The sequence below is a fragment of the Lathyrus oleraceus genome, chromosome 3 (genome assembly GCF_024323335.1).
Source record: "Lathyrus oleraceus cultivar Zhongwan6 chromosome 3, CAAS_Psat_ZW6_1.0, whole genome shotgun sequence".
Classification (NCBI taxonomy): domain Eukaryota; kingdom Viridiplantae; phylum Streptophyta; class Magnoliopsida; order Fabales; family Fabaceae; genus Lathyrus; species Lathyrus oleraceus.
This window is the reverse complement of record NC_066581.1, coordinates 283,402,258-283,429,684: the sequence shown is the minus strand read 5'-3', so window position 1 is coordinate 283,429,684 and position 27,427 is coordinate 283,402,258. Positions and strand designations below refer to the sequence as shown.

General features: G+C 34.3%; 1 protein-coding gene across 1 annotated transcript; it reads left to right on the top strand.

Moving 5' to 3' along the window:
* The first annotated feature begins 2 nt into the window (after positions 1-2).
* Positions 3-25,860, top strand: LOC127130872 (beta-glucosidase 13-like). Its single transcript, XM_051059832.1, has 17 exons — positions 3-398; positions 1,067-1,243; positions 20,012-20,108; positions 20,622-20,671; positions 20,791-20,916; positions 21,036-21,105; positions 21,527-21,585; positions 21,913-21,988; positions 22,938-23,015; positions 23,139-23,226; positions 23,361-23,601; positions 23,872-23,987; positions 24,145-24,359; positions 24,561-24,595; positions 24,695-24,797; positions 24,906-24,999; positions 25,680-25,860. Exons 1-17 carry the CDS (start codon positions 3-5, stop codon positions 25,858-25,860), a joined length of 2,202 nt encoding a protein of 733 aa, XP_050915789.1.
* The last annotated feature ends 1,567 nt before the right edge of the window (positions 25,861-27,427 follow it).

The window sequence follows — 27,427 nt, the reverse complement described above, 5'->3', positions numbered from 1 at the left end:
AAATGAAGTTTGTAGTGGACAATCAATTAATCATCATTTCTGGAGAGGAGGACTTTGTGGTCAGTCACCTTTCATCCTTCAGATATATCGAGGCTGATGAGGATGCTTTGGAAACTTCTTTCCAAGCTCTTGAAATAGCCAATGCCACTTTGGTGGAGATGAAGGACCCTATTGGGAAAGCTTGTTCATCTTTCGCTTCTCTGAAAAGCGCAAAGTCTAGTATTGAAGGAGGAAACCCTGAAGGTTGGGGTCAACTTATTGATATTCGTGAGAAGCATGATCGCTTTGGTCTGGGATATGTGCCTTCCGCTACGAAAGGAGCCCGAGTCCCTGTAAAGGATAACACCCGAAGCATCCAGGAAGTGTTCCTTAGCACAGGATTCATCCATGGAGATCAGGTCAATGCCATTGAAGACAGCACCGAAAATGAAGATGAGCCATGTTTGGTTTACCGGTGTGAGACAGCTTTGAACAACTGGAAGGCGGTTGAGATCCCCGAAATTTTTCCTTTGTCAAAGTAATAATTGTTGTCTTTTTCCTTTCAAATCCTTAGCTCTACCCAAGGCTAATGGATCATGTTGTAGGGCCCTTTTTCATATTCAAATAATCATTATCAATGAATGAAAGGCATTTTGTTAAATTCTTATTATTCATTTACTTGACTTTCTCTTAAGAAAATGGCAATCTTTTCAAAAACAAAAAAAAATCATTTATGCATCTTTTATTTTTACTTTTCTAAAAGAAATCAATCATTCAAACATGCAGAATAAACGATAACCCCGTTGAATCCAATGACTTTACTACCTCTCATAACTTTGACTCCCCTATCTACCAAGCGGAAGAAGAGGGTGAAGAAGATTGTTACATCCCCGACGAATTGGCAAGACTGCTCGAGCACGAGTCCAAAGCTCTTCAGCCACATGAAGAACCGGTGGAAACAATCAACCTTGGCACAGAGGAAGAGAAGAAAGAAGTCAAAATCGACACCACGCTTGAAGCAAGAATCAAAGAGAGATTAGTTAAGCTGCTACAAGAATATGTGGATGTGTTTGCGTGGTCATACCAGGATATGCCAGGTCTAGACACCGACATCGTTGAGCACAAGCTTCCGCTTCAGCCGGACTGCCCGCCAGTAAAACAGAAACTCCGAAGAACAAGACCAAATATGGCTCTAAAGATTCGTGAAGAAGTCAAACGAAAATTTGACGCCGGTTTTCTCGCAGTGGTGAAGTACCCACAATGGGTAGCTAATATTGTACCTGTGCCCAAAAAGGATGGAAAGGTGAGGATGTGTGTTGACTATAGGGATCTAAACAGAGCTAGTCCAAAAGACGATTTCCCTTTACCACACATTGATACTTTGGTAAACAACACCGCAAGATTTGCTGTCTTCTCCTTTATGGATGGTTTTTCTGGATACAATCAAATCAAGATGGCTCCAGATGACATGGAGAAGACCACTTTTATCACCCCTTGGGGCACTTTTTGCTACAAGGTAATGCCTTTCGGTCTCAAAAATGCTGGGGAAACTTACCAAAGAGCTATGGTCACTCTTTTCCATGATATGATGCACAAGGAGACAGAGGTCTATGTTGACGACATGATCGCTAAATCTCATAATGAAGAAGATCATATGAGCCATCTAAAGAAGCTGTTTGAACGCCTCAGAAAGTTTAGATTACGATTAAACCCTGCAAAATGCACATTTGGTGTCCATTCAGGGAAGTTGCTTGGTTTCATCGTTAGTCAACGAGGAATTGAAGTGGACCCTGACAAGGTCCGAGCTATACAAGAAATGCCTGCTCCACGCACCGAGCGAGAAGTCAGAGGTTTCCTTGGACGTTTGAATTACATCTCAAGGTTTATCTCACACATGACGGCCACGTGTGAGCCTATCTTCAAATTGCTTCGAAAAGACCAAGATGTTGAATGGAATTCTGATTGTCAAAATGCTTTTGAGAAGATCCGTCAATACTTGCAAGAGCCTCCTATTTTGATTCCACCTGTCCCAGGAAAGCCATTAATCATGTATATGACTGTGCTTGAAGGATCAATGGGATGCGTGCTGGGGCAACATGACGAAACTGGTCGGAAAGAACATGCTATTTACTATCTGAGTAAAAAGTTTACCGATTGTGAAAGTCGATATTCGCTTTTGGAGAAAACTTATTGTGCGCTAGCATGGGCCGCTCGTCGTTTGAGGCAGTACCTGATTTGCCATACTACTTTGTTGATCTCGAAAATGGATCCAATAAAGTACATCTTTGAGAAACCTGCCTTGACTGGAAGACTTGCCCGTTGGCAGATGCTTTTGTCAGAGTACGACATCCAGTACGTAACCCAGAAGGCGATTAAGGGAAGTGTGTTAGCAGAGTATCTTGCTCATCAACCAGTTGAAGACTACCAGCCATTGAAGTTTGATTTCCCCGATGAGGATATCATGGTGATAAAAGATTGTGAGACCCCAGGCCCAGATGAAGGACCAGAACCAGGATTTCGATGGAAGCTCACGTTCGATGGTTCTTCCAATTACGGTGGTCATGGTGTGGGAGCTGTTTTGATGAATCCAAATGGTGGCTTTACCCCTTTTACAGCAAGGTTATGCTTTGATTGTACGAATAATGTCGCAGAGTATGAAGCTTGTATCCTTGGTCTGGAAGCCGCAATTGATCTCCGAATCAAGATCCTTGAGGTGTATGGAGATTCAGCCTTGGTGATCTATCAAGTCAAAGGTGAATGGGAGACCCGTGATGCGAAGTTGATTCCGTATCGCGCTCATGTTGTGAAGATGATAGAATACTTCGACGATATCACTTTCCATCACATCCCAAGAGTAGAAAATCAAGTGGCTAACGCTTTGGCAACATTAGCATCAATGTACCAAGTCAGATTCCATAATGAAGCTCCACTTATTCGAATCGAACGAAGAGATGAGCCTGCCTACTGTCAGCTGATCGAAGAAGAAACTGATGATAAACCATGGTTTCATGACATCAAGCGATATATTTTAAGTCAAGAGTATCCAGAAGATGCTACGTTGTTGGATAAGAAAACTCTGAGGAGGTTATCATCCAAATTCTTTTTGAGCAATGACATGGTTCTGCTCAGATGCGTGGATAGACACGAAGCAGACATGTTAATCAAGGAGATTCATGAAGGATCCTTTGGGGCCCATGCCAATGGACATGCCATGGCCAAAAAGATTTTGAGAGTTGGCTATTACTGGTTGACCATGGAGTCTGATTGTTTCAGCTATGCAAGAAAATGTCATAAATGCCAAATTTATGCTGATAAGGTGCATGTACCGCCAACACTATTGAATGTTTTGACATTACCTTGGCCTTTGTCAATGTGGGGCATCGACATGATTGGTGCTATAGAGCCTAAAGCTTCCAATGGTCACCGCTTCATCCTGGTTGCCATCGATTACTTTACTAAATGGGTAGAGGCTGCTTCCTACACCAATGTGACGAGACATGTGGTTGCTCGCTTCATCAAGAAGGAGATTATTTGCCGCTATGGAATCCCAAGCAAGATCATCACCGACAACGGTTCAAACTTGAACAACAAGACAATGACAGAATTATGTGAGAGTTTCAAGATTAACCACCATAATTCCTCTCCATACCGTCCAAAGATGAATGGTGCTGTTGAAGCTGCCAACAAAAATATCAAGAAGATCCTGCAAAAGATGGTGAAAAATTATAAGGATTGGCACGAGATGCTACCCTTTGCTTTGCATGGATACCGGACCTCAGTCCGCACTTCAACAGGGGCAACCCCATTCTCCTTAGTGTATGGGATGGACGCAGTTCTCCCAGTCGAAGTAAAGATACCTTCAACGAGAATATTGATGGAAGCCAAGTTGGACGAAGCTGAATGGATCCAAAACAACTATGATCAACTTAATCTCATTGATGAGAAACGTATGACCGCTCTGTGCCATGGACAATTGTACCAGCAACGAATCAAGAAGGCATTTGACAAAAAGGTCCGTCCTCGAGAGTTCAAGGAAGGAGATCTCGTGCTCAAGAAGATCTTGCCAGTACATAAAGATTCACGTGGGAAGTGGACTCCTAACTATGAAGGCTCATACGTTGTAAAGAGAGCGTACTCTGGAGGTGCTCTATTTCTCACAACTATGGATGGCGAAGAGCTCGTTCACCCTGTGAACTCTGATGCAGTCAAAAGATACTATGCCTAACAAATCCCGGTGGACTGAAAACCCGAAAGGGCGGTCTAGGCAAAAGTTAGGGATATAAAAAAAATGGTAGCTCGCTAAGTCGAAAACCTGAAAGGGCGACTTAGGCAAAAAAGAGTGTCCCGGTGGATTGAAAACCCGAAAGGGCAATCAAGGCAAAAATTAGGGACAAAAGGCATAGACTGCATCGGTTCGTCACTGATCAACACAGAAGAGCTAAAAACAGAAGATCAATCCAGTTACTCCCCTTCAGAAGCGAGGTCTCGTGGAGTCATTGTTATTAGGGATAGTAGTAGTCATTGCGATTCAATGTAAACCTTTCCCTATTGCCATTTTCAAATTTGTAACATTCCATGGAGCTACACCATTTGTGTGCTACCATTCTTGAATAAATACAAGTTTGCCTATCAAATTCTATCATTTTCTGTTTTTCTCTGATTATCTTTGTTATGCAAAATGTCATTTATTTGTTAATAATGAATTTTGAAATCAAAAAGAATTTTTCAACATATTGAGAAACACAATTTTGCTTTGACATGTGGAAATATTAAAAGGAAATCTTTCGTCTTTCCCCACAAGTGTCAAGTTGCAAGACTCCCCTTGGATGATCAATATCTATCTCCAGAGAGCACAAATTTATCATTCTCTGGAAGGATTATTGGGCCAGTTGTAACTGTTCAGCTTTATAGATCCTCCTTTGATGCATTTACTCACTCCTTTGGTTAAGTTATTGGTGTTGAGGATTCAGTACCTCCGTAAAGCTTTCCCTAATTTCCAGTCTGTATATTGTCAGCATTTGCATTTCATGATCATTCATACATCATGCAGATAAGCAAAATCCAAATCATGCATAGCCCGAAGTGCTTCGCGCTCATTTGCATAATCTCAGGTCTCGTTGTTGATTGTATCCCTTGACCTCTGAGACCAGTTGTTACTGACATCGTCTGTTAAGTCTGGTTGTCACCAGTGTCTTTGACCAAATCCAGTTGTAACTGATATCCTTTAAGGTCGGGTTGTAACCAGCATTTATTTTAAACCCAATTATCGTTGGCATCACTGTCAGTCTGTTTGTAAATACATTTGTGATTGATATCGGAAGTTTGGTTGTCGCCAATATCATTTCAAGTCCAGTTGTTGCTGGCAAACTCCGTTGTAGCCGGTAATTGTTTACTAATGACTTTCATCAAGTCCAATTGTTGTTGGCAAAATCCGTTAAAGAATCTGGTTGTAATCCATTGCTTACGGTCAAAGTCCAATTGTTGTTGGCACGTACAGAGAGTTTGAATACCTTGTCTTTCCTGATGGTTCCGTGAAAGTCATGTATGACTCACCATCTTGAGGAGTTCCTAGAAGCTTGTTGGTTTTGTTTGATTTTCTCTGTAAAGAATCATCGTAGCCTTTTGCGTGGATGATCTACTTCTAAGAAGACTCCCGTTTATCTTTGTTTTGCATAAATTCCCTGTTAGGAATCTCCAAAATCTGTGATTGGATGAATTTCTTGTGAGAAATCTCCAGAGCTATCAGATGCATTCTAAAGTGTCAGGTCATGTATGAACCTATTATTGAAACTTGCTTTGTGTGTTTTCCAATATTCTCAGGTCATGTATGAACCTATTGGTAAAACTCCCTTTGATTTTTTCCAAGTGATGTCAGGTCATGTATGAACCTGTTAATTGAAATTCTTTGAATAGTCAAGTGTTGTCAGGTCATGTATGAACCTGTTGTTGAAAATTCTTTAAACGTTCCTGTTTTATCAGGTCATGTATGAACATGTTGTTGAAAATTCTTTGGATGGTCCAGCATTGTTAGGTCATGTATGAACCTGTTGCTGTTGAGCTTTTATCCCAATATTCCCAGGTCATGTCTGAACCTGTTTTTGAAGAATCTTTCCAATGTTGTCAAGTCATGTATGAACTTGTTGTGGAAATTTTCTCAAAATGTTCAAGTTTGTCATCAGGTCATGTATGAACTTGTTGGTACACTCTCTTTGATTTTTCTGAGTTTGTTAGGTCATGTATGAACCTGCTATCAGAACTTCTTGATATTCTCCAGCATTGTCAGGTCATGTATGAACCCGTTGCTGTTGAGCCTTTATTCCAGTATTATCAGGTCATGTATGAACCTGTTGCTGAACTTTTTGTTCCAATATTATCAAGTCATGTATGAACTTGTTGTGGAAATTTTCTCAAAATGTTCAAGTTTGTTATCAGGTCATGTATGAACCTGTTGATATACTCTTTTTGAATTTTTTCTGATGTTGTTAGGTCATGTCTGAACCTGCTGTCAGAACTTCTTGATATTCCAGCATTGTTAGGTCATGTATGAACCCGTTGCTGTTGAGCTTTTATTCCAATATTCCCAGGTCATGTCTGAACCTGTTTTTGAAGAACCTTTCCAATGTTGTCAAGTCATGTATGAACTTGTTCTGGAAATTTTCTCAAAGTATTCAAGTTTGTCATCAGGTCATGTATGAACCTGTTGATATCATCTTTTTGAATTTTTCTGAGTTTGTTAGGTCATGTCTGAACCTGCTGTCAGAACTTCTTGATATTCTCCAGCATTGTCAGGTCATGTATGAACCCGTTGCTGTTGAGCCTTGATTCCAGTATTATCAGGTCATGTATGAACCTGTGGCTGAACCTTTTATTCCAGTGTCGGCAAGTCATGTATGAACTTGTTGTGGAAATTTTCTCAAAGTATTCAAGTTTGTTATCAGGTCATGTATGAACCTGTTAATATACTCTTTTTGAATTTTTCTGAGTTTGTTAGGTCATGTCTGAACCTACTGTCAGAAATTCTTGATATTCCCCAGCATTATCAGGTCATGTATGAACCTGTGGTTGAGTTTTCATTCCAGTATTACCAGGTCATGTATGAACCTGTTTTGAAGTATCTTTCTCTATGTTTATTTCAGTGTTGTCAGGTCATGTATGAACTTGTTGATACACTCTTTTTGATTTTTCTGTTTGTTGTCAAGTCATGTTTGAACTTGCTGTCTGAACCTATTTTGAAGAATCTTTTTCTTTGATTATTCCAGTATTGTTAGGTCATGTATGAACCTGTTGCTGAACCTTTTGTTCCAATGTTGTCAAGTCATGTATGGACCTGTTGTAGGAATTTTTCTTATTCGGTTTTAGTAAGTCATGTGTGAACTTACTACCGAAATCCCTTGTATTCTAAGCATCGTTTATCAAATTTCACTTTGAGTACTCCCCAGTGTGCGTCTGATTCTCCAGCAGTTTTGTTTTCCCCAGCAAATTTGTTTTTTTACCATTTGTCTGTCTCCCTGTGGACCATCAGCATTCCCCACAGGTTGGTCTGTCTAATAGCATCTCCTGTCAAGGGTTCACTATATCCCTAACAGATAAAAAAAAAAGAATCATGCATCCATGCATATCATATTATATCATATCATATCATATCACATCATGTCATAGGGATTCAGGATCAAAATCCGGGCCTTCTTAGTATTTAACCATCTCCCACTATGATCATATGAAGAGTGTCCTGCTTCATACTCTCTAGTTGAAGACGCTTAAATAGGGGCAACTGTCATACCCCGATTTTGGTCCTGATTGTTTTTCATTTTTTATTTTTATTTTGGCACTTGGCCTAAAGTTCATTTGCATACATTCATGACCAAAGGCAACCATCCATTTCCAAATCCTTAATCATGTATCCATAATCATTTTATCATTTTCGAATTAATTCTAGGAGTAGCAAACTAAGTTCAATTTGATTTTGATCCAAAATTAACTTTAGAGATTCAAATTGATTTTGAGGATTAGATTAATTTTGGAAATTATTTCAATACCTTTTGTCGATTTAATTTTAGAAGTTTCAATTAATTAGCCATGGTTGTATTATTTGTTGGTAGGCCATTTAACCACTTTTTTTTATCATAAAAAATTCTGCATGAGTTTACAAATTTCAGCCCATATCCAAATTCCTTAAACCCACAATTAAATCCATTTTTTCCAATCCAATAACCCAACTCTATTTTTTAAATCCATTTTTTTCAAACTATATCCAAAATCCATATCCATTTTCATTATCCATTTGGAACCAATTTAAACCATTTCATATCCAAAATCCATTCAATCATAACAATTAACCAATTAACCCAAAGTTCATTAACCCAAAACAATTATCCAACAAAAACAAATCCCAATTCCAATCCCATAAGAATTCCATAACAACAACATCATGTCTAAACCAATAGCATCCACAGTCATCAAACATGCATGTTGTACATAGCATAACAGCAGCAAACAAACCAAGCAAAGTTATGCTAATGTCTACACTAAACTGATAATCTAAGCTATGCCTCTGAATTGGTGGTCCAAGGAACCTACAAGCAGTCAACAACAAAGTTCAAGCACTACTAAATTTTCTTTTGTTCAAGACGAAGAAGAAACAATGTATTTCAAGGGTTTGTTGGCCAAGTTTCCTGCCAAATGCAATGCCGCTGCAAGCATCAGTGGCATTTTCCCTCACTTGTGCTTTATATGTCTACTCCATTTGGAAAATGAGAGTGGATTGAAACTTCAGCGCTTTCCCGACTTGGATAATCTTTCAATATTTCCTTCCACATGATGCTGAGCCTGAACTCTTAAGTGGAACTGTCTAGGCTTGGTCACTACAACAGAAACCACGGTGACCCTGCAAAAAAATACCTAAAACAATCAACACCATAACAGAATAAAACAGAAGAATTGAAGTCCATTAAGACTATCACGGTACGGCTGCCAACAAAAAGCCAATAGCCTCATTTGAACCAAAACCAGACACCCTAATCATGATCAAACATGGCACATACATGGTGAATTCGACAAAGTAATGCACATGAATTTTGGTTTTCGCACTCACTTCGACACATGTTCCTGCAGTAAAACAAGACATGTTTAAAATGCTACCAACTGCACCAACACTATAAGAGTGTGCTCTTGGAAACTACAACCAATTTCTTTGTTCCCGGTCCATCATGTCACCTGGCCAAAGCCTCCAACCTGCCATCAAATAGAACCAATGTCAAGCAATGCAAAGGATCCAAGAAAGTGGAGCCAAAGCAAGTGAAACTAGATAGTTTGACCAAGGAATTTCGTACGCTGACTTATCAACACTTGCAATGAGACTTTGAAAAGTAGTGATGGATAGATAAGCAGGAGAAACCAAAAGGATAGAAATGAAAACAAGTGCTAAGGGTTGAAGTGCATATATACTCCATTGATGAGACTTGGACACATCCACGACAAATTCAGTAGATTCGGTTTCATCTTCTAGAGCATAGGATGGATTGTTCATATGGTGAGGTTGAGACTTCAACAGAAGATTCTCTGAGAAGTTGGCCAATTCTTGAATGCAAGATGCACTGAAAACGTCTATAGCTGCAACTGGAACTCCGAGGAAACCTGAGAGTTTTTGAGTTGCTTTCACCACCCCAATTGATTCAATTCCATAGGTTGACATGTTGTCTGTGACAGAGATTTTGCTTACCGAGATTCCAGCCTGCTCAGAAATAAGCTTTTTCAAGAATTCCAGAATTTCCTTAGTACTGATTCTTGGACTGGTTAAAGGTGTACTATCAGTAGCCACGCCACCATGAGATGCAATTCAGATCCGACGTCAACAAAACCGTGATTGAGCTCCTCACGTTTTCACCATTTCACTGCAGTAACACAAAATTAGTCAAAGCTGTTAAAATTTCAAAAAAAGAATCCCAAATGGGCATTGAGACAAAGTTAGGGCGAAAAGTGCATAGGTAAAATTACCGTTTCCGGATTGTAGCATAAAACAGGACAACCCGATTCTGAGCACAAAAAGCACTTCTGGAAATTTTCTCTATTGAATCTCTAGACCAAATCCCAAACCCTAAAATGCGTGGAGGATAAATAGAGAGAAAGAAATCAGTGAGAGGCACGAAAAAAATTGAGGAGGCAAGGAGAAAACTCAAAAAACGAAACCCTAAAAATTCAGAGGCAGACGAAAAATTGGAGGCGGACAACAATTCCACCAAGAACCCTAATCCCCAAATCAGAAAAGAAACCGATTGAAAGAGGCGAAAGGAGAGGATTGAATCGTTACCTGAACCGCCGAATCACCGTCAAGGGTGAGCACCAGTTTGGTTTCCTTTAAATCTTTGTTCTATTTCGTTTTTGGGTTGAGGTCGTGAGAGAGGATGAATGATAGAGGATGATAGAAACGTGCGGTTGAGAGTGTGAGAGAGATTCGTGAGAGCAAGAGAGAGGTTCGTTCTGAGAAATGTGATGTTGAGAGCGTGAGACAGAAGTGAGGTTGAGGGCGATTCTGTTACACTATTCCCATTTTCTTCTTTTAATTTATTTTAAACAGAATAAATCTTTGGAACACGTTTAAAATTCCTAGGTTTTAGTTAATAAATGTTTTTACATTTTCAATTCATATTCCATTGAAAAACCCAACAGCCAAGCGGCTGGGTTTAATTTTCTGTTTTTATTGGTAGTTCAACAGACTGTTTTTTATATTAGTTTTTATTTTAATTCTAATTTTTAATCTATCTTGGTTTATTTATCCAAATTAGCATTAAGATGACAACTAATCATAAATGGCCTGGTGGAGAGGGGGTGGTTTTCGTGGTCTTTAGTGGAGTGGGTTCGATACCTATATGAAGCATTTTATTTCTTTTAGCATTCATTTTGTTCTTTATGTTTATGCTTTATTATACTCATAGTTTCATTATTGTTTAATAGCACAAATTCGATTTCTTTTAATTTCATCATCCATTCAAAACCATTTTGAACTATTAAAAATCACATTTTTCTCGATTCAATGTCGAGCCCATTTTCATACCCTTGTAAGTCGATTGCTTTTAAGCATCGCCATCAATCTCACATAGCTTACTCTTGGGCTTTCTTACAATGAGCTGGTTCTCTTGCACTTACACTCATACTTTGCATCATTTGTTGTTTGGGCCCGATTTAATTATTTCATGATTTTGAATCCCCATTTGACAAAATGTACCCCACTCCCCCGATGTGTAATAATCTTGTACTGTTTTATTTCTTTATTTGTTTGACTGTTTAGTTAGATACTAACACAAGAATAAAATCAACCATTTCCAAAAATGCAAAAATAATGACTCGATCCAACGTCGAGTATTTTCTCAATAAACAAATCAATTCATTTCCCTCTCCTATTCTATTCCATTTCTTTCAAACTTTCATCAAACGCTTGATTTCAACGTCAAGCCATTTTTCATAATCAAAAAATCAAAAAACTTAATTCATAATTGAGACCTTTTTCAATAAAGATGGAAATGGAACGTGGTGTATACCGCGCACTTCTGAGACTAGGATTCGAGATGTATATCTCGCCAATCCTAGTTCTCGCCATCATCCAAATTTATCCACTTTGTTTTCTCTCAAACACTCATTCAAATTTCTTATAAACGTCCATCAATTCTTGATCTAGGGTCAAGTCATTTTCACAATAAAACTCAAAATACCTAATTCTTATTTAACACTTTTTCAATAAAGATGGAAATGGAACATGGTGTATACCGTGCACTCCTGAGGCTAGGATTCGAGATGTATATCTCGCTCATCCAAGTTCTCGCCATCATCTAAAATTGTCAATGCGGTTTCTTCAAAACCCTTTCTCAATCAAATTCCAAAATACTTAATTCCTATCTTAACCTCTTTCAATAAAGATGGAAATGGAACATGGTGTATACCGTGCACTCCCGAGGCTAGGATTCGAGATGTATATCTCGCTCATCCAAGTTCTCGCCATCATCTAAAATTGTCAATGCGGTTTCTTCAAACCCTTTCTCAATCAAATTCTAAAATACTTAATTCCCATCTTAACCTCTTTCAATAAAGATGGAAATGGAACATGGTGTATACCGTGCACTCCTGAGGCTAGGATTCGAGATGTATATCTCGCTCATCCAAGTCCTCGCCATCACTCAAAATACATCCAACCGATCAAACTCTTTTCTCTCCGCCGTGCGACTAATCAAAAACCTTTTCATAAATGAAAGATATATTGTCTTAAGTGATACAAAACAATGTTTTGGCCACAATTGATGAGTCGAGATAAGTGACGCTTTTCCGAATGTAGATTTATAAATCCGTTCGATGTGTGGTATGCGTCGACTCCTCATCTGTTTTGGGTAAAACAATGTTTTCGTCGATTAATATAATATAGCTTTCGCTAAAATCGACCAACAAACAAACATTTTTCTACCCAGAACTACGTAAGCCTTGATTTCTCTTTTGAGATACGTAGGAGCAGGATTTTTAAATCTTGTCAGGCCCACTAATAAAAAACTTAGGTTTAGTCCTTTGTTAAAAAAATCCAAAAACATTCTTTCTTTCTTTCCCACCCAATAATTCGAAAAGCCTAATATTTCAACTAACGCACACAACTAACCTAATGGTTCCCGTTGAGTACAACGGACGTGAGGGGTGCTAATACCTTCCCCTTGCGTAATCGACTCCCGAACCCTGATATTGGTTGCGATGACCATATCTTATCCTTTCTTTTGTCTTGGGTTTTATCGATATTTCCCCTTTCCTTTTTAGGAATAAATAAAGTTCGGTGGCGACTCTGTTCAGTCCATCATTGCGAGCGTGCGATTGCGCTTCGCTTTGAGGCGTATCCCCATTTTTTCGAGGTGCGACAGTAACCACCCCTTGTTCATCAGATTTATTTTTGTAAACCCACTTTGTTCCAATAACATTTATTCCTTCAGGTCTTGGAACCAGTTCCCATACTTCATTTCTCTTGAATTGGCCTAACTCTTCCTGCATGGCATTGATCCAGAATTCATCAGTTAAGGCTTCCTTGACATTCCTAGGCTCAATCTTGGACATAAAACAGCTATGTGAGATAACTTCCCTTGATCTAGTTGTGACCCCTTTATTTGGGTCTCCTATAATGAGATCTTTGGGATGATCCTTCTGAATTCTAATGGAGGGTCCCTTGTTGATTTTGTCAGCTTCAGGTTCAGCTTGAGGAAGTTCACTCTCATTATTTTTGTCTGGGAAATCAGCTGGGGCATCATTTAGAGATGTCTCAACATCGTATGTGACATCAGTCTGTTGATCATCAACCACAACATTGATAGATTCCATCATTACTTTTGTTCTGGAATTAAAGACTCTATATGCTCTGTTGTTTGTTGAGTAGCTCAGAAATATTCCTTCATCACTCTTGGGATCCATCTTCCTTCTTTGTTCACGATCAGTCAAGATATAACATTTACTACCAAACACATGGAAGTATTTGACTGTAGGTCTTCTCCCTTTTCAGACTTCATATAAGGTAGTAGGAGTCCCTTTCTTCAAGGTTACTCTGTTGTGAACATAGCAGGCTGTGTTCATAGCTTCAGCCCAGAAGTGGTAGGGCAATTTCTTAGCATGAATCATAGCTCTGGCTGATTCTTGAAGAGTTCTATTTTTCCTTTCTACCACACCATTTTGTTGAGGAGTAATGGGAGATGAGAACTCATGACTAATTCCTTCTAATGCACAGAATTCAGCAAATTTGCTGTTCTCAAATTCCTTCCCATGATCACTTCTGATTTTGATAACCTGACTTTCTTTTTCTCTTTGAAGTCTTAGACAAAGATCTTTGAAGAATTCAAATACATCAGATTTTTCTCTTATAAAATTGACCCAGGTGTATATGGAGAAGTCATCCACCACTACATAAGCATACTTCTTCCCACCAAGACTTTCCACCTGCATGGGTCCCATCAGGTCCATATGGAAAAGTTCCAGCACTCTGGAAGTGGTGTCATGTGTGAGCTTTTGATGTGACATCTTTGTCTGTTTTCCAATCTGACACTCCCCACAAACTCTTCCTTCATCAATCTTCAAGTTTGGAATTCCTCTAACAGCTTCAACTGATATAATCCTCTTCATTCCTTTAAGATGCAGATGGCCCAATCTTTGATGCCATATCTTCACTTCTTCTTCTTTAGCTAGAGTACACATTGATGAATAACCAGTTTCTTGAGAACTCTACATATAGCAGTTGTCCTTAGACCTGACTCCTTTCATGATCACTTCATTTTCTTTATTAGTAATCAGACATTCAGTTTTTGTGAAGTTTACAATTAGACCTTGGTGACTGATGCTTATTAGGTTTGCAGTCAGTCCATTAACAAGTAGGACATTGTCAAGATTAGGGACTCCAGGGCAGTTAAGCTTACCAATCCCCTTGATTTAACCCTTTGCTCCATCACCAAAGGTTACATAGCTGGTGGCATGAGGATGAAGGCCAGTTAGCAGGTTTTTGTTTCCAGTCATGTGTCTGGAGCACCCACTATCAAAATACCAATCTTCTTTGGCTGAAACTCTGAAGGAAGTGTGAGCTATCAGGTTTGTAACACCAGTCCTAGGAACCCATTGTTTTCTGTTAACAGGTATGTGATGTTTGGGTCTAGGTTGATGATGAGAAGGACTAGGATATCCATACAACTTATAGCAGAATGGTTTTATGTGGCCAAATTTTCCACAGTAATGACATCTCCATCTTTGATGTTCCCCTTTCTGCTGTCTTCCTTTATGATGTTGTGACACATGATGTGACATCTTTGGTTTGCTACCAGTGTGACTGCACTCAGGTTTGGATTTTGGTTTGGTACCAGTGTGACTGCACTCAGGTTTGGATTCATTTAACCCAATGCCAGACTTGTTTCCTGCCATTTGTCCAGTCTGGAGAATTTTGTCTAAGGTGTCAGATCCATTGTTTAGCATTCTGACATACTTTGACATCTCATCCAGTTTGGAATTCAAGAACACTGCTTCAGTCTTTAACTTAGAGATGGTTTCCAAGTGTTCTACCTTCTCATTCTCCAGTTGTCTAATCACTTTCTTTTGACTTTCAACTTGTTGACACACTTCTTCACTTCCGTGACATAACTTTCTATAGGTAGTGGCTAACTCATCAAAGGTTACTTCATCATCACTTGAGTCTTCATCAGAACCCCATCTTCCAGTCAAGGCAGTCACAAGATTTGTAGACTCTTCTGTTTCACTTTCATCAGACCAAGTAGCAGCAAGACTCTTCTTCTGCTTATTGAGGTAGGTTCCACATTCAGCTCTAATGTGTCCATACCCATCACATTCATGGCACTGAACTCCTTTTCCTTTTTTGGACTTTTCATCAAATCTTGTTCTTCTTCCAGCATTATTGGACTTACTGATGTCAGATGAGATGTTCTTGACATTAGACTTAGACCTTACATCTATTTTTTTCAGAAGTTTGTTGATCTGTCTTCCCAGTAATGCTACATCATTTGCCAGATCTTCATCAGTATCTTGACCACTTTCTTCCTCTTTCTCTTTAGTGTTTGACATGAAGGCTATGCTTTTGACTTTCTTTTCAGATCCATCACACACTCCCATCTCAAATGTTTGGAGGGATCCAATTAGCTCATCAACTCTCATATTGGAAATGTCTTGAGACTCTTCTATGGCTGTCACTTTCATGGAAAATCTCTTAGGAAGTAACCTGAGTATTTTCCTCACTAGTTTTTCATCTGACATCTTCTCACCCAGGGCTCTTGAGGCTTTAGCAATTTCAAGGATATTCATATGAAATTCATGAATATTTTCATCTTCTTTCATCCTTAAATTTTCAAACTTGGTAGTGAGCAGCTGCAGTCTAGACATCTTCACTCTAGAGGTGCCTTCATGAGTGGTTTTGAGAATGTTCCAAGCATCTTTAGCCACCTCATAGTTGTTTACCAATCTGAAGATGTTCTTATCTACTCCATTGAATATAGCATTCAATGCTTTAGAGTTCCCAAGGGCTAGATCATCCTCCTCCTTGGTCCATTGTTCCTCGACCTTCTTATCAGTTGTAACTTCTCCTTCCTTTGTAATAACTGGATGTTCCCAGCCTGTTAAAACAACCTTCCACGCCTTATTATCCAAAGATTTTAGGAAGGCTACCATTCGAGGTTTCCAGTAGTCATAGTTGAATCCATCCAGAATAGGTGGTCTATGAACAGATCCTTCGTCTCTATCCATAGTACCAGAAAGTAACATCCCTAGATCTCACCCAGAACCAGAGCAGGATGCCTGCTCTGATACCAATTGAAATTCTGGTATCAGATATGAGATGTCGAAGGTAATGTCACGACACTAATAACTGAACAATACACACAGGATAAAAGATAAAGAACAATAATGCAAGAGACACAAGCAATTGTTAACCCAGTTCGGTGCAAACTCACCTACGTCTAGGGGCTACCAAGCCAGGAAGGAAATCCACTAAACAGAATCAGTTCAAAGACTCTCAGTAAACAACTCCAAGTTACAATCTTTTCACCTAATCTCTACCCGTGTGACTTCTACCTAAGAACTCTTAGATATGAGATCCTACTCACTCCCCCTCAATCACAGCAGTGATATAAAACAAGAATTACAATGAAAAGAAGACACTCTTCAAAGACACATACTTGATCTTGCTTAAAAGCTTCAATCAAGTAAACACACACTCATGCTTCAAAGCTTAGAGTGGAAAAATTACAATTAAAAATTAGTCCAATTCAATCATCTATGGATGAATGAATGGCTTACAATACACACGACCACACAAGACTAAAACCCTTATTCTCTCTCAATATTTCGTTCGTTATTTCTTGTGTATAAAACCAGGTTTTCCCTGTCCTTTATATAGAAGCATTTGGTTGGGCCTGGACATCATAAAACCCTAAAACTATTTTCCATTCATATCTTCTCACGACAGCTGATTATATCTTGTTGGAAAATAAGTTAATCTGGTTGTAATTACTGATTGAGGGCGCGTTCAATCATTACATTAATCACACATAGATTAGCATTAAAAATGCAATCACATAATACATAACATTCAGACTGAATGTTCTGTATACAGATGTCATGACATCGGGTCTAACATCTCAGTAAAATCCTGCATATTCACATTTTAAACATCCTACAGGTACATGTTATCTTATGTCAAGATAACACTTGTGACAACTTGTGAACACTATAGGTTTTACCAAAATTGTTGCCAACACATAGAACTAACATTTATAAAAAGACCAAGACCAATTCTCTCATTCTTCATGTTTCCAAAATCAAAGAAATTCTTGATCAAATCTCAAAGTCCCAATCAACTTGCATGTAAGAAGCTCCGCTTTTCTTCTCATTTTCACTTCTTCAAATCGGAATTTGAGAGAGAGAGAGAGAGAGAGAGAGAGAGAGAGAGAGAGAGAGAGAAAGGAGAGCGTGTAGGTATGGGAGAAGAAAGATAATGGGACTCCAAGTTCATCTTAGCCATCCATGCATATAGAAGAAATAGTCAATTCTTGCAATTATTGTCAAAGAATGAGTCATCCAACCAAGTAGAATGAAGAATATCAAAATACATCATCAAGGCTCTTCATAAATCATCTTCATCCTCCTTCTAATTTAAGGTTTTTGATCACTTAAAGGTGAGGTTCTTTAGGTGATGATTGGGATAGTTCAACCTAGGGTTTCATGTGGGAAAACGGGTATCTTAGGTTATGAAATTACTTGTTTGCATGTTTGAAAAACTGATTTGATTGTGTTTTGATAGCTTGATTATGAGTTCATACTTGTTTCCTACCCCTAAAAGTTTGGATTATGCCTTAAAATAATGTATGTAGCAAAGAGGAACCTTAGGGATTGTTTGGATACAAGTTTATGTAGTAAAAAGTTGTCTTTTTAGTTCTTGTACGAGTGGTAGTCGAGTATCACTAATTAGTATTTGATTACTAGTGTTAAATTTGAAAATTTTGAAGTAGAATTGAGAATAACATAATTTGAGTTTGGTAACTCCAATTGAGCACAGTCAGATGCCTTAGAAAGTTAATTCAAGGATCTATCTTACGGTTAAGAGTTATAATTCTTATATATATATATATATATATATATATATATATATATATATATATATATATATATATATATATATATATATATATATATATATATATATTATATATATATATATATATATATATATATATATATATGTGTGTGTGTGTGTGTGTGTGTGTGTGTGTGTGTTTTCTGTTTGTGATTAATAAATGATTTTGAGATATTTTTTTTGGGATTTTAGGTAACCTAGGACATGAATCAAGGTAAACTAATAGTGAATCTTGAGAACTTAGAAGTATCATGAGATAGTGAGTATACAATGACATCTATTCTAAAAGGAATCAATTGAGATACATAAGAGGAATATTGAAACATGTTGTGTATATTGGAGTGCAACTAATAATCAGGAGGATAATCCAGGCAAATGTGGTAGGTCGCACCATAGGATCAACCTTAGTGGAAAGGATTAGTAGAAAGTCCCCAATTCTATCAAACTAGGATTGATATGAGAAATGATAGTAGGAAGTGGATGTTCCACGATGCTAACGGTCTCCTGAAGTGTACATGGATGTTAGAGCGAGTGTATCGACATTCTTACATTGTATGAGGATGATTATACCTAGATCCTTTTTGTTTTATTTTATGATACATGAGTGTTAAAATATGTAGAATCTCTTGTAGTTCTAGATGACCCCGACCTTGAGTGGACTTGTGGCGTTGGTAGAACTCCACTGAGATGGTATTATCCCACCCCATGTTGTTGATTATCTTTTCATATAGACAGGTTGCTAATAAAGGGAAAGGCAAGATGATTTGATGGATGCAATAAGACTTTTCTTATATTTTGATTTGTGCTGGGTTTTATTAGTATTTTTATATTTTAGAAATGGTTTATATATATGCACATTTGGTGTAACATATGTAATTCCATATACTTATGTCAATTCTATGCTCTTTGATGTATCAGTGCCACCTATTACAGTATCTCAGTTACGATATTTTAGATCTTATCTGGTTGGGGTATTACATTATTCCACATCACAATAAAACCTGACTACGTATACTTTAAGAATAATTTCTTTATGTTTAACAAGGTTTCATGATTAAATCACACTCAATGCTTCATCAAACAGACTAGTTATTTTATGGACTTTATTACTTTGAAAAAATAAACGTGGTAAAAAAACCTTATTATTATTAATAGATAATTTAATACAAGTATCGAGTTCTAATAAAAATATTGGCCTCTAGAGTTTGACAAAACACATGAGAAATTTTAAGTGATGGGATGAAGTAGAATTAAATAACATGAAGAAAATGTTTCTCATCCGAATATATCTACCTCAGTTACGAAGGTGAATACTTGTAATGTTATATAACTTCTATAATATACTAACATTGTAAGTATTATTAATCTTTGTGTAACCAAGTAATATAATTTAAATATAATAAGTGAAGTTAACTATAAATAATTAAAGAAATGATGATGATGTTGATGATGATGGGAAAGTGGAGATCATAGTTATTTATGACATACTTTAAATAAATTTATCATTTACTCAATTTTTTTATATATTTATTTTAGAAATAAAGTAATATATGCAAATGTATTTTTAACGTGATGTTGTACAATTGTAACACACAAACTATAGTTTATATAAAAGAACAAACTAAATATGTTATTTTGTTGGAAAGTCTAAATATAGTAATATTGGTATTCATCATGATCAAATAAATGTGTGGTCAAAAAAGGTCAAAGTAATTTCAGACAGCGCAATAATATATTTTTGTTAAAATATTTTAAAAGACTAGTCTGATCATTTTTAAACTAGAAAGTGGTCTAACAGGTTGTCATTGGGTAAAAAGCTATTTTTATTTATTTTCTCAAACTATAAATAAAGTAAAATTTTAAATTTTATATCAAATTTTGGCATTCTCTTCATTGCATAAAATGGAGATTTTGTCAGCTTTGAGAATTTATAAAACTATTATTACAATCTTGTCTCTTGTTTTGATATTCAACATTCCTTCTCAAGCATATGGGTGTATGTATTTTTATTTTTATGATAATAATTCTCTTAATTTAAGCCATTAAGACTTTAGGAAAATTAAAATTACACATATGTAAAACAAAATTCAATTCAATCTTTTATCTTCACCAAACCATGTTAATATTTGTTCCTTCTATATCTACTTATTCATCTCTCATAATTTTAAATATTTATTTGTTCCTAAATATAAGATGCTTTTCAAATTGTTAGATAAATTTATTTGTTTATTTTGAAATATCACTTATTAATATTATAATTTCATCATAAAAAAATTAAATTAAGGTCAACATAATATACACAAATGATAATTTAGTAATAGTCATATACATGTTATACATAATAATTATTCAAAATGTTATATAATTATAAATATATAGAGAAAATACTACTTTTGAGATACAAATAATTTCTTTAAAATTTCAATGATATTTGTGCTCTTCATTTTCTAATATGAATTATTTAACTATTTACATTGTCATAATTGGTTATATTATTTTACGATTGCAGATCTATTTCACAGGCATATGACAACCAAATATGACTTATCTATTTCACAGGTGCTTCTGATTAAATTAATTAGTTTATCCATATATACAATAATATTGATTGAGTCATAATTACTTAATTTTAGTTTTTTTGTGTTAACATATTTTGTTGTTGTTGTTGAGATTTGTAGATTGGAGAAGGAAATACATATAATCCATATGCCTCTATTTTAAAATTTCTAAATTCTTCAAAATTTCCAAATCGAGAATCATTTCCGCATGGATTTTTGTTTGGTACGGGATCTTCTGCCGTTCAGGTGCATTCTAAAAAGTCATATACACTTAGACATATAGTACCAACTCTGATTAAAAAGATATTTAATAGCTTGAAATTACAAAAGCTACCGTATTACTAAAAAAACTTTGGTAACATCAGATTGAAGGAGGGTCTCATGAAGGAGGAAGAGGACTTGGAATCTGGGATGATATAGTTGAACAAAACAAAGGTTTGAAACATATACTTATAGTAAGAATACAAATGTAAATACTTTGGTACTTTAATATATTACTAGGTATGTTATCTGATGTTCAATAATTTAATGTTATTTTATCTTTTTCATAGTACTAGTATTCAACAAAACTTCAATTGACCAAAAATTTTTCAAAATTAAATTATCAAATAAAGTTGATAGATGTAATGGAAAACAAATTTTAACAAATTAAAGAAATGACTATAATGAAAGGTGACACTGTCATTTTACATCAATCTCTTATAAAAATTGAATTTCGTTCGGTGGTTAACTTTTATTTTTCTATTTTTCTTGAAATATGTAGTATTGTCATTTGGTTATTTCTATTCATCTTTGAATATAATACTTTGTTATAATGATTAACAATAACAATTTTTTCTTTCTTCTTAACAAATAGGTCAATATTTAGATGCTGATAAATTTTCATCAAAAATTGAACATTATAAACGATATAAGGTGAGTTCACTAAATCTGAATTGAATTTTTTTCTCTTTGGATAGACATTAGATTTTTATTTTCAAATATTATAAGTTAATTATTATTTTGATGAAAGTAAGCATACATCCATCTTTTGTTGGAATTCTTGACCCCAAGTCTCCAAACACCGACTTTACATTATTGCTCTATTTACTATATAGTATTAATTAGAAACAACACCAGTTTTATTGTTAATTAAACATAATAGATTGACAATGTAGAAATAAATTTTTTAAAAATTGTACACCTTAGAATAATTATTTTTTTGAACTTATTTTCATTATTTTAATTTTTATGATCTTGTAGGAGGACGTGCAACATTTAAAGAAGCTTGGAGTAAATTCTTATCGAATGTCCATCTCTTGGAGTAGAATATTGCCAAGTAATTTTTAAAACTAAAATAATATATTTTAACATCTAAAATAAAATAAAAAATATCTAATACACTCTCATATTTCTCAGAAGAAGAATATTAAGTAACGAAACATTTGAGTTATGTTTTGTGCTTTGGTTCTTCCTTTTATTTATATCTTTTAGTCTAAAATAAGTTGTGTTTGAGTATAAATTATTTTTTCCTAACATATTTTTGTAATTGTCTTTACTTTAGTTCGATCTTTATATTTATTTTGCATCACATCATTAATTAATATCTGAAGCGGAGAATATTAAACAAAGTTTGAATTTGGAAATTAAGCAAGGAATCTCATTTTTTTATGATTTTTTAAAATTATAAATTATAATTTTGCTCATTAAAATTGTTTTTAGGTTTTACTTTTGTCTTTTAAGCTTGTGTTCTATTTTTTTCCTCTTAAGATACAAAATTTAGATACTTTAATCTATAAATACAAAGAGAATTTCATATATTTAAGTTGGCTAGATTATACTTTTATTCCACTGACTTATTTATAGATTTTAAATTTATTCTTTAATTTTTTTTTTCATTTTAAATGTTAGATATTTTAGCTCTTTTTCTTCGATACTCGATTTAAATGAATATAATATGTTATACTACCTTTGTTCCTGTATATAAGAGACAACTCATTTTTTAGATTCATTGAATAATCAATGTATCTAGTCTATAAACCGACCAAATACATTGGTTATTCTATAATATGTTACCTTTATGCTAATTTTGTAAATGATTCTCCATAGTGTTGTCTTTCTTCCCGAAATTAAGGTTTGATGTTTGTTGTTATTGGTACTAAAGATATGAGAAAAATAATAATTTTCAAATGCCTAACAATTAGGGATATAATATATTATATTCCTGAAATACTTAATAATACTAATACATTTATCTTTTTCTTTATTTTTAATGATCGATTATGTAGATGGAACTTTGGAAGGAGGTATAAACCAAGAAGGTGTCAACTTCTACAACAACTTGATTAATGAATTACTCAAAAATGGTATGGTTCGAAGTATCTAAAATTCATTGTAATAATCAGATTTAACGAGTATTTTATTAAAAATAAAATGCATACACTTTTTTTGCGCTTTTACATTATCCATTTTTTTTACTATATGTGTAGGTATTGAACCTTTTGTGGGTATCATGCACTTTGACTACCCGTTAGCTCTTAAAGAAAAACATGGTGGCTTCTTAAATCGTTCCATTGTGTAAATTTTCTTAATATCATATCCTCTTGATATTTTATTTTCGATTAAGTTATTTAACCTTAAAGTTAGTGTACACCAGATAATGGAATTTAAACATTTATGCTAATATTATTTATGTAAAAAATAAATTTCAGAAAATATTACAAGGATTATAGTAAGCTCTTATTCAAAACATATGGAGATCGAGTAAAACATTGGACTACAATCAATGAGGCAGAATTCACTGCTATAGTTCAATACATGTTCAATATTGATAATTTATCTACTGATCAAGCGTGCACAAGTACTAAAATATGTACACAAGTATATACTCTACTTCATAACTTTCTTCTTGCCCATGCTACAACATCAAAGTTATACACAACAAAATTTCAAGTAAGACATATTTTAGGTATTCTATTTTACATATATATAGTATGAATGTTAGCTTAAAATATATGTAGATTAACAATTGAGATTCACAACATAGTGAATGAAATACAACTCATTGATAAAAATAATAATAATTATAATAGTTACATTTGATTTAGTTAAATTTAAAAAAATACATTGGCAATTAATAACATTAATTAAAGGTCTATAAAATAAGGAGAATGATATATAAGAAATAAATTATTGTTATTTTTTATTGAATATTTGATATAGGCAATACAAGGGGGAGAAATTGGACTTGCTCTTTCATCGGGAAGGTATGTTCCCTACAGTTCTAACCCAGAAGATGTGGTTGCTGCTCAAAGACTAATGGATTTCTATTGGGGATGGTTAGTCTATTTTGCTTACCTTACTAACAGCACACCATGTGTGCATTATCACAAGTTCAATGTTATGTTTATTTAAATTTTATATATCTTCTTTAAATTGGTAATTACATATACATATAAAAAAAAATATTTAGCTACATTATATTTCAATGTGTAGGGTTTTAGATCCCGTGTTCCATGGAGATTATCCAAAAATAATGAAAGAGTTGGTGGGGAATAGGCTACCAGAATTTACTAAAAAGGAGAAACGTATGTTAAAAGGAAGCACAAATTTTATAGGGATAAATTATTATACTTCTCACTTTGCTAGACACGAACCAAATATAACCAAGATTATGGCGGACAATTATGATGCTTTAGCAGTTTCAGAAGGTAAGTTTTTTCTTAAATTAAATTCTACTTTTAAGCAGGAAAAAATGGTACACAAAATATATCGTTGTAAAAAAAAGTCAATTAAGGTGACATCACAAATTCTGCACCAATCAAATTATTCTTATCTTACATGTAAGTTTACAATAAATTGTACTGATTAATTATGAACTAGTTTTTTTTGTCATTACTTCATAATTGCAGCTTCTGATGCAGAAGGAAAAATCCTTGGTTTCAAGGTGAGAAAATAATAAAAAAAACTTAAAATAATGACATATGTTAGGAGAATAGCATAATTATGATATTTTTAATTTTTGTTCAATGTTAATAACTTATAGGATCAATATGGTTGGAACAATGTTTATCCCGAAGGATTATATAATTTCTTAATCTATATTAAGGAAAAGTACAAAAATCCTAAAGTCTACATCACTGAAAATGGTTGGTGGTACTTTTTTTAATCATATTTATAATATTATGACTAATATCTATAATTTATGGTACTAAAAGATTAATCAGTAAAAATTTTATGAAATCATATTTATGTAGGTATTGCTTCTTCAAAAATCTCAAATCCATTAAAGGACGAACACCGAATTGCTTATGTTGCCGCACATTTAAATGCTACTAAGACGGCAATAAAGTAAGTCACTTTTACTTATCCATAAAATTATATGGATAGTAAATAAATGTATCATGATACATTTGATTATTCTTAGAATTGAATGTATTCCTCTTAGTTATTAATCATGCACATATATTTTATTTATGTATGATCTGATTTTGCTTTTGTGAGGACCTTTTATTTATATTTATTATATAGTGTTTATATATCACATACATTATTAACATTCTTACTTGTGTAAAGAGAGTAATAAAAAATTCAAAAATATTTCTTAACTATATTGTATTGTTTTTACTATGAATTGATTTAAGAATATTTTGAAATAAAAAGAATGAAATTTTAACTTGTTTAATTATAATAAAGGTCAATGATTTTGAATTGATAGAAAAAAGTGGTTTTACATAGTTGCTCAGTCATGTTCATATTTGGATATTGTGTTGAGATAGTTTAAAATATGATCAAATAAATTGGCATTGTATTAAAATATAATTGAATGACTATGTAATCATTTAAATTGTCTGAAAATAAATTTTATGCAATTTCTTAAAGTTTTTTAATTTTTTCAAAAGTATATTGTTGACTATAAGTACTTATTGTTTTTGGTTCTAATATAAAAACTCAATCAAATTTAAAGTAATGAAACTTGAAAAATATCGGTATGACTCATCTTAAATATTTTTTTATGTTTAAATTGATAGTGATGGCGTAAACGTTCAAGGTTACTTTTTATGGGCAGCATTTGATACATTTGAATTTCAAGCGGGTTATTCTGGAAATTGGGGTCTTTATCATATTGACTTTAATGATAGTCTCAAGCGTATACCGACTAATACAGCAAAATGGTACAAAGAATATCTTACACGTGATTTGACACACTAAAGTATACCTTTGATTGAAATCATCATGGAAGGAAAGTAGAACATTATAAATGGAGAAGTGAGACACGAATCTCACTTCAAATGTTATTGTATGTAATATTATTTATTTCTTTTATTGTGATTTAGAGTTTTTTAATGCATTTATATATGTCGTTGAAATTTATACTAGTGCATATACTCATGTGATGCATGTGACGCTATACCCCAAAATCATTTAGTTGTTGATATTTATCTAAAAAAATTATTTTAAATAAATGAAAATTGAAAAGGATAAAATCTTTAAATAATCAACTTCAAATAAAGAGTAATACAATATTAATTATAACAACATGCAATAGTTTTCATCATTTAATAAAAAAAAAATCATAAAATCTCACGTGCCATGGATACAACTTGAATTAACAATGAGCATTAGGATAAGTTTCCCAAATTTTAAGAATATTTTTAAAATTAAAATTCTTGTGAAGGCATGCGCTCTATTTTATAGACCACGGTTACATGTAGATATTTCATAAATGAGAATTCAAGTTCAAACCATATAAGAAAATAAATAACAATAGAGTCAAATGTTCAATATCTTGCATTTGTCATATCAAATAACTATTAACAACATCACACAAATATAATCATTACTATCATTTAATAATGAAGACTTTTACTTCAACAAATCAACGATTAAAGGATGGTCAATGTCACTTAATTAAATTATTGACAATTATCCACTTTGAGCCTGTTATCGTAGTATTTGCAATAAAAGTATAGGTATTTGTTTTTATTGTTTTCACCTGGACTGATGCGATATTCAAAATTCGTTCAATCATTTTTACAATTTTAAGAAAAGTATTTGAATATTTTGTTTAATAACTAGGTTAACGTATCAGAAATGAATGAAAATAAGTTTTAACATCGTGGTGTTCTTTACTTTCCGCACTTTACCACTTTTTATCACATAAGCAACTCAAGAAAGTAAAAGTCATAAACCGTCAAAAATTCGGAAAATAGTCTAAGTGCCTCATTCACCCCCCCTCTAAGGCACTCCTTAAACTTACAATCTCTTTCCACCCCATGTTGTTGATTATCTTTTCATATAGACAGGTTGCTAATAAAGGGAAAGGCAAGATGATTTGATGGATGCAATAAGACTTTTCTTATATTTTGATTTGTGCTGGGTTTTATTAGTATTTTTATATTTTAGAAATGGTTTATATATATGCACATTTGGTGTAACATATGTAATTCCATATACTTATGTCAATTCTATGCTCTTTGATGTATCAGTGCCACCTATTACAGTATCTCAGTTACGATATTTTAGATCTTATCTGGTTGGGGTATTACATTATTCCACTTCACAATAAAACCTGACTACGTATACTTTAAGAATAATTTCTTTATGATTAACAAGGTTTCATGATTAAATCACACTCAATGCTTCATCAAACAGACTAGTTATTTTATGGACTTTATTACTTTGAAAAAATAAACATGGTAAAAAAACCTTATTATTATTAATAGATAATTTAATACAAGTATCGAGTTCTAATAAAAATATTGGCCTCTAGAGTTTG

Excerpts from the sequence above, each read along its gene's own strand:
- LOC127130872 (XM_051059832.1), top strand. The coding sequence starts at position 3 with ATGAAGTTTGTAGTGGACAATCAATTAATCATCATTTCTGGAGAGGAG. Across the intron at positions 21,106-21,526 it reads TATAGTTGAACAAAACAAAG|GTCAATATTTAGATGCTGAT; the intron begins GTTTGAAACATA and ends CTTAACAAATAG. Across the intron at positions 25,000-25,679 it reads GCTACTAAGACGGCAATAAA|TGATGGCGTAAACGTTCAAG; the intron begins GTAAGTCACTTT and ends TTAAATTGATAG.